Below are 7,621 nucleotides of genomic sequence, written 5' to 3'. Positions count from 1 at the left end.
GATGATGATGATGGGAGGCGGTATGAACATTGCCCGGCGGCCGCGCAAGGTGCGCAGGGCCAGGCTGGTATGGCCGGCATGGGCGGCATGGACGGCATGCCTCCTGAGATGCAGCAGATGATGCAGCAGATGATGAGCTCAGGCATGGATCCCCAGCCAGATGGACCCCGCAGCCATGTCGGCCATGTTTTCCGGCATGCAGGGCCAAGCTGGTAACGCCGGCGTTCCAGGCGCTCAGGGACAGAACTTTGGGCAGGGTTTCGGAGGCAACCAGGGCCAATTCGGCGGGTTTGACCAGCAGGGTGGCATGGGCGGCGTCAACCGTGGCGGCTTTGGTGGCCGGGGTCGAGGTCGGAGGTGGTGATTGTTGTCGACTGAAGCTGAAGTCTAGACAAAATCACAGACACCTCGTTCGGCTTGGCGTTGCGGCGTTCGGGTAACAACTCCCCGGTCATAGGGAAATGATAAGACTGGCTGCCGTTGACAATAGTCCAGGTAGAATATCCAATGAAAGAAAACTTTAACCTCAATATCTCTTCTATTGCTACTCACCGAGTACGCATGTGACGTCGCAATTGCATATGATTACTTGGGTCTTGTGCACAAGACCTCTCCACTGCAGCTTTTGGATTGATATTCTCCGGAATACCCAGCTACTCGCGTGCGTATGGAAGATGCATGAGGCGAATCCTTACCACATGAGATCGTACAAACAGGCCGTACAGCTTTGCGTGGTGGGATCTATATACCAGTAGCACCCATCCTCTCATTTGCCTGAAAGCAACAGCCGGATTGCAAGAGATCGACCGGCAATGACTCAACGAGCACTGGGCTACTCTGGATCGGCCCATATATTCGGGGCATATCTCCTCACGCAGTCCTCCCACAATCTGTCCCAGTCGGGAAAAGCATCCGGCTCTTCGACGAATTCCAACCACTGTGAGAGATCTGGATGTAGCCTTTTCTTCCAAAGTCCCTGGGCTACCCACTGCTCACCAGCCTCTTTGGTACAGATACTGCCCGTTGATGACAGGTTGAGTTCGGCCATATCTCTAGAAATACCGAGAACACCGGGGGTTTCTGAGGACGGCAACCCGAGGCCGGGTCTGAATCTGTCGTGCGGCTGCATGATGTACCCGTCTTGTTCATCGGTCCAGAACACCCAACGCAATCTTTGAAACTGCCCTGCCACCACTGCATCGGCAAGTGCCTGAAAGTGCGATTCGGGAACCGCATATATCGCCTGACCGAGGCTTCTCATGACCAGTATTTCAAGTGACGAGGGCAGGAAGTTGACCAGTCTCTGGGTGTCCCTGGTCGAAGGGCCATCTGGGTCGAAGGGGTAAACAACAAGGCTGTCAATGGAGAGAACCTTCAATCCCTCAAACTCCTTCAGAGTGGCGATCGGATAAGAAAGAGCTGTCTCGGCCGCGGGATGCCAACTCTCCATGCTACCCAATGGTTGGTTCACCCAATACATGGGCAAGAGTGTCAATGATTGCAGTGTGCCCTTCGCAGGCAGCAAGAGCAACGCTTCCTTGATCAAGCGGGGTGTGGGGCAATGTGTGTTTTGCGAGACAAAGCTGACGTGTTGGAGGTGCGATAATTCGCGGAGCAGTCTGGGGAGAAACGGGCTCCATATGCCCTTGAAGATGAGCTGCAGAGACGTGAGCTGAGACAGCCCAGGACTCTGGCTCATGGAAGGAACCACAAGAGCACCTGATCCGCAGCAAAGAAACTGAACGTTGGGAGCGATGTCGATGAGATTCTCCTCGGCCATGCTCCTGGGGCCGTAAGTGTTGCAGAGTCCATGGTTGTCTGAGTTGTCACAAGCATCACTGATGATCTTGTCCACCTCCACCTCGATCCTGGTAGCCTTCACCACGTGGTGTTTGCCACTACCATCAGCGCGTTTCTTTGCGAATAGACCAAATGTCCAATCCTTGGGCAGAGACAGAGATAACCGGCCGGCAGTAGGCGTTTGTAAGATCAGTATTTGGACAAGCGTTTCGATGATGTTATCTCCAGAGCATATACTTTTCAACTCGCTGTCGCTGGCTTCGAGCCCGAGATTTGTGACAGCCTGTTCAATAAGCAGCATCTGCTGCTGAGCAGCGTCGTCTAATTGCTCAGGATAACAACATGTGCAATCCTCGTTGAACGCCCCAATATCAACCGTTCTAACATGCTGGGCTAAGCGAGGCTGTGTATCGAAGAGGTGAACGGCAGAAAATAGCCTGTCATGAAGATCCCTCAGGCTGTCGGCTCGGTAGCGGTGTATAAGCAAGGAATGGAATAGAATTGGCTGGGCCACTTCTCGTAGAATCTTCGAGGTTAGACTCAACGCGATGAGGCTCCTACGCTCATTCCATATGCTGGTGGCTGACCGCATCCTCGTCTTCCACACTGGCGCTGGTTCATGACGGCAGTGGATACATAGTTGCGATGCAATAAGATGCAGGATTTCTAGTGGTAAATCGAGCAGTTGAATCGGACACCCCATGCTCTGATTCTGTGTAAGATAGTATAGGTTTTCGCGACATGAGCTGTAAAGCTACTGTTGACGAAGGAAAAATGTGACTCAGGCCAGTTGGTCTTCCGTCGAGCCAAGTGATGAAGGATTGCTGCCTGCTTGGGATGAGGCAAGATCGTGTCCACCTTCTATTCCTGCTACCTCCCCACTGTGCCCCAGTCCACCCAAATCGCTCTCGTTGCATTGAATGAGAAAAGCTGAGGACTGGGGAGGCTCATACTTTACGCCACCTGCATTAACAATTCTGCCTCGTTGTCTTCTCAATTCAACAATGAAATTCGCACAGCGTCCATACGTGACAGTGATGATAACTTCGTGAAAAGGAAGATGCCAGCATCAGAACAAATATTGAGAAATGTACAAAATCAATTGTCGCGCGCTAATACAATAATATATCCTTCCTTCCTTTGGTGATAGTTCCGTGCCTAACCCGACGGCAATGTTGTGTTCACCACGCCTATTGGCTTGTAACTGTTGCCTCCCTCCCACATCCACTCATAGATCAGAACAGACGTGTTCTGCACAATCGTGCCGTACACTCTGCCAGCTTGGTTGGCAGTCAAAGCCATCGGATTCCTGTTGTTCACCATGGTGGGTACATATTCTTTGGCCGCCCACTGTCCGTACTGATATGCCATCAGCCAGGCATTTTGGTAAGAGTAGTTGTACAGCAGGCCATCTAGGCCTAGCACCTGAATTTTAAGATCGTCAGATGTATCATTCCAGCCCGCTGTGAAGGCAGCGAGGACAGTATATGGTGTGGCCTCGTAGAATCGCATCGATGAGCCTGTTTCTGCGACACCATAGACTTGGGTAACATCTGTTGCGCTGTGGATCGAAACTTGTCTCAAATAACCAAATTCGTTGTAGTAGAAAAGACTCAAGCTGGGATCACCTCGTTGATACACAGGTGTCAGCGCCATGGGGGTGTTCCATGCTGGTAGATAGTCATCGAATGGCATGATCGAAGCAGCCCAGGCCGGGGCGCTGGTATCCCCGTTGGCTAGAAGCAGGTGCATGGTGCCATTGTGGTCCTGATACGCAACCATGTCCAACGCAAGCGTTCCGAAGTTCTCGTTGCCGTTGGAGACGATTGATGAGCCTTCTCCCACAGGGACCGCGTCAACGTTAGCGATGCTCGAGTTGGTCCAAAATTCGAGCAGACTGCCGTTGGTGTGCGAGCTGCTGATCCACCCCGTTCAGTGTCCTGTCCTCTGTGACCGCGTACAGCCGCACCTCAAAGCCATTGTCGTCGTTGTCACAATATAGATTCGAGGAAAGTGGCGATGCCCTTTTTCGATGCCTCGGGTTTCGTACTGACGATAGCAGCAGTCACCTTCTCGTCGAAGGAATTCACAGCGACCGGCAAAGGACCTTCGAATTGAGTTGGTAGAATACAACAATATTGTCATATCCGAATTCGTCGGTAAAGTTCAGAGAAGACAGCGTCGTATTCAAGTAGATCGCCTCGGGAGATGTACTGATGTTGCCGAGATTGACGATGCCGTCATCGAAGTAGGAGGCGTAGTAGTCGTTGTCGTTGGCCACGGCCAAGCCGACACCCAGACCCACGGACAGGCCAATGATGACAAGAGAAGCGACGATAAAAACGATCCAGAAGGTTTTGCGCCGCAGACCACATATCGTCCCATTTTTCCTGTCGTCCGTCCGTCGCTGCTTGACGGCCTTCTGTGCAGCGTCTGTCAAGTTGTCGACCTTGCCGGCGACTCTGAAGGCGAGCGACTGCTTCACACCGTCGTCGTCGTCAGAGCCTGGCACGGACTTGTCTTGGGCAGTTGATTCCGAGACAGTCGAGCGGGATCCATCCAGTTGTGTCGTCGACAAGTCGGACGAATATGGGGCCGTCGAGTTCAAGTCGCCCTGTTCGTATGCACCCGACGCCGGTGGCGCCGCTCGGGGGTTGACCTGGTGTGGCCTTCGTAGATGATCCGGCATGACGAACTTAAAGTCCTCCTCAAAGTACTTCTGCTTCACATCCTGCTCCCCAATGTCGCCCGTCAGGCCACGGTACTTGTCATTGTCGGGATGCACATCGCCAATCGTGAAGAATTTCGGTCCGGGCTCGGCAACCTGCTGTCCTGCAGGGCCGCCGTTATTTGTCGAGTCGGTCGGGTTCGGGGAAGACATCATGTGTGAGCGGCGCGTCGGCGCCTCGTCGTATTGTCTTCGGCGCGACGGCTGGGCATCGTCGAGGGACGTGTGGTAAGTATGGCTGTGGCGTCTTGCGTGGCAGGTGTTTCGACACTGGAGGATTTGTCGAGGGTGGAGGATCGGGATTGACCCAGGCCCGGCAGAGGAGGGGCCCTTCGGATGTTGGGCATGGCACTGCCTCATTTGCCCCCCTGGCCTACCTTTTCAAGCGGCCGATGAACTCCGCCGCCAAGAGCTAAACCTTTTCCGGGTTGGGATCCATCGCTCAATATACGTAGTTTGCATGATTGGGCGGTGAATCCCTCAGATAATTCCTCTCGGCAGATTTTGTCTCCTGTCAAGTATGAATGGGATTGACGAACATGACGTCGTTAGGTGGTTGCGAATATTGCGAACTCCGTCTTCATCAATCTTCATTAGGCTGAGGTCAAGGACGGCTCAGGTTGACGGCCCACAGCGTCTACATACCTAGTACAACGAGTCACAAGATGAAGGACCGAAAATGAGACGCGCCTGCGACCAGGGCACTCGACGCCACTGGTAAGGGTATGACTGGCTAGGTTCTCGTGGCAGAAGATTCAGGGGTGTGAGACGAGGACGCCGCCACCAAATACAAGACAAGTAGTGTCCCGAATGTATTCTTCAACTATTTGGTCTTTCTCTCCACGCTGCTCTACGTGAAAGGGTAAGGCTCGTCGCATCTGATCGATACTCTTGAAAACAAAGGGGACCGTTCTCGGAGCAACGTCGTCAGCCTTCAGCTAGTGCGAAAATGGTCGCTGATGATACACCTGCGCCTCCTCAGGCCTCCCCTCCTCTGGCACGTCAACATAACGTGGATCTATGTACCACGCAGGATCACCGTCGCTGAGCGTCAAACTGGTGCCGCTGCCTAGCCACCTCAGCAAGTTGCCTTTAGGCTCCACACTTTCAAAGACAAAGTCCTCCCATCGCGGCGCTCGCAATGCCTCGAGGCAATGCAATGACGACCCAGGCCACAGCCCCACGATACGATCACCCTTGTCGTATGAGCGATACCAAGACGAGCAGTCTTCCGTGTACACGGTCTGTTTGAAGTACTCATCGATATAACGACTGAAGTCGGCGACAAGTTCCGGCCGGATTTCACAAGTCGCGTAGTCCTCCTTCTGCAACTTCCGGATCATCTTGATCGCATAATCAGCCTGGGCCTCGAGGACGGCGAGAAGGCTGCCGGAGCCAAGACCAGAGTTGGGCCCGCCGATGAGGAAGAAGTTCGGAAATCCGTCCACGGCAATGGCGAGATATGTCTCTGGATGAGGCGACCATCTCTCCTGTAGCGTTACGCCGTTGCGACCAGTGACGGAGAATGAAGGTGCCGCCTGGACATCAAAGCCAGTGGCGCAAACAATCGCATCCAGATCAACCTGCTCGCCCGTCTGGAGCTTGAGACCCGTCGAAGTCAGCTGTTGAATCGGCGTATTACTGAAGGTCACGTTCTGCTCTTGGAGAGCCTCGAGGTATCCTGGGCCAGGAGTGAGTCTCCGGCATCCGGGAGCAAACGTTGGAATGATGGCTTCATAAATGTCAGGCCGGCTTTTCAGTTGTTCCTTCATGTGGTTTGTAAACTTCTCCAGAGCAATGGCTTGTTCTTCCGAGCCTCTCAGGGCGAAACGATACTTCTTGGAAGCCTCTTCTTCGAGCGTCCTGCGGAGTTTGTAAAATAGCTCAGGGTCATCTGTGACACGCTTTCTATGCTCCTCGGGAACTGGGTTTGATTCATTGTTAGTTGCTGGGATCTCCAATTCAGACGAACACTTCAGACGCACATGTGTTGATCTTGGGGTCCATCCCCATCTTGGTCATCGCTAGATCGCCAAATGAAGTCGAAACCCAGGTCGGACTTCGCGCGAAATTCCAGACCTTGATCCCGTCGAGCTTTTGAATCGCGGGTACAATCTGAATGGCGCTGGAGCCATTGCCGATGACTCCAACTCGCTTGTTGCGCAAATCAACACTGCCATATACCGATCAGACCAATCAGGATTCTAACCAGGGTCGCTGCTGGCTCACCTTTCATCCCATGCAGCGGAATGCATGAGTTTACCCTGGTAGTCTTCTATGCCTTTGATCTTAGGCCATTTGATCTGATTAAGGCCACCCTTAGCCGAAATGACAAGATCAGCTGTCTCCTCAAAGACGAGGCCAGACTTGAGATCCTGGACTTTGACCTGCCTGTTTTTGAGTATTAGAAAATCTACGCAAGCAATGAAAAAGGTCTTGCAGGGGAGTTGCTTCATACCATTGTCTCTGACGAGCGTTCCAAACACAGCTTTCCACAGCGTGGGATGTCTTGATGAATCGGTTCGCGCCATACTTTTGAGCAACTCCCTGCATATAACTGCGGATTTCCGGTCCTGGTGCATACAGCGAGGACCAGTTTGGGGTGGGAGCGAAGCTGAACTGATAGGAATAGGCTGTCCCAAGTCTCTGTCAGACTTGAAGCATGCCATGGGAGCGGTAGGAAGTCTAAAAATGTGCCCCGACACTTACATGGGATGTCGCAAGCGATGCCAGGGTAACGGTTCATCCACCTGAAAGATGATGAGCTTCGAGCTTCTAATTATTCCGCTCGAGGGAGCTCGACTTACCATACACCTGCGGTTTCCTCATTCTGTTCGTAAGTCTGAATCTTGACATTCTTCAGCCGCTGGGATAAACTGCAACACACACATTAACGGTCATCATGTCCAATTGGGGTCACGTCCACGAACCGAATTGTTGTGTATATCCCCGAGAATCCCGCCCCAATGACGATGACCTTCAGTGGTCGCAGATTCTCAATTGGCTCATCCTTGATGGTGAAAGGCTCAGACGCCGCAAATTGTTCACCCATCTTGCTGGGTTCAGGTAGGTGCCTCCTGGCACGTGAGGTCT

At 52.9% G+C, this 7,621-nt stretch overlaps 4 protein-coding genes across 4 annotated transcripts; all 4 read right to left on the bottom strand.

Moving 5' to 3' along the window:
• Positions 1 to 832: 832 nt before the first annotated feature.
• Positions 833 to 2,421, bottom strand: VDBG_08494 (predicted protein; the record flags this gene model as incomplete). Its single annotated transcript, XM_003001403.1, has 2 exons — positions 833 to 2,258; positions 2,408 to 2,421. 2 exons carry the CDS (start codon positions 2,419 to 2,421, stop codon positions 833 to 835), a joined length of 1,440 nt encoding a protein of 479 aa, XP_003001449.1.
• Positions 2,422 to 2,883: 462 nt separating this feature from the next.
• Positions 2,884 to 3,582, bottom strand: VDBG_08493 (hypothetical protein; the record flags this gene model as incomplete). Its single annotated transcript, XM_003001402.1, has 1 exon — positions 2,884 to 3,582. One exon carries the CDS (start codon positions 3,580 to 3,582, stop codon positions 2,959 to 2,961), a length of 624 nt encoding a protein of 207 aa, XP_003001448.1.
• A 304-nt stretch (positions 3,583 to 3,886) lies between these two features.
• On the bottom strand, positions 3,887 to 4,684 carry VDBG_08492 (predicted protein; the record flags this gene model as incomplete). The annotated part of the gene is made up of 1 exon (XM_003001401.1): positions 3,887 to 4,684. One exon carries the CDS (start codon positions 4,682 to 4,684, stop codon positions 3,887 to 3,889), a length of 798 nt encoding a protein of 265 aa, XP_003001447.1.
• Positions 4,685 to 5,466: 782 nt separating this feature from the next.
• On the bottom strand, positions 5,467 to 7,580 carry VDBG_08491 (conserved hypothetical protein; the record flags this gene model as incomplete). Its single annotated transcript, XM_003001400.1, has 7 exons — positions 5,467 to 6,452; positions 6,514 to 6,701; positions 6,758 to 6,919; positions 6,987 to 7,161; positions 7,238 to 7,278; positions 7,336 to 7,404; positions 7,459 to 7,580. The coding sequence occupies 7 exons, from the start codon at positions 7,578 to 7,580 to the stop codon at positions 5,467 to 5,469; spliced, it is 1,743 nt and encodes a 580-aa protein (XP_003001446.1).
• Positions 7,581 to 7,621: the final 41 nt, after the last annotated feature.

The sequence above is a fragment of the Verticillium alfalfae genome, genomic scaffold (assembly GCF_000150825.1).
Source record: "Verticillium alfalfae VaMs.102 supercont1.12 genomic scaffold, whole genome shotgun sequence".
Classification (NCBI taxonomy): Eukaryota; Fungi; Ascomycota; class Sordariomycetes; order Glomerellales; family Plectosphaerellaceae; genus Verticillium; species Verticillium alfalfae.
This window is presented reverse-complemented; position numbering and strand designations above follow the sequence as displayed.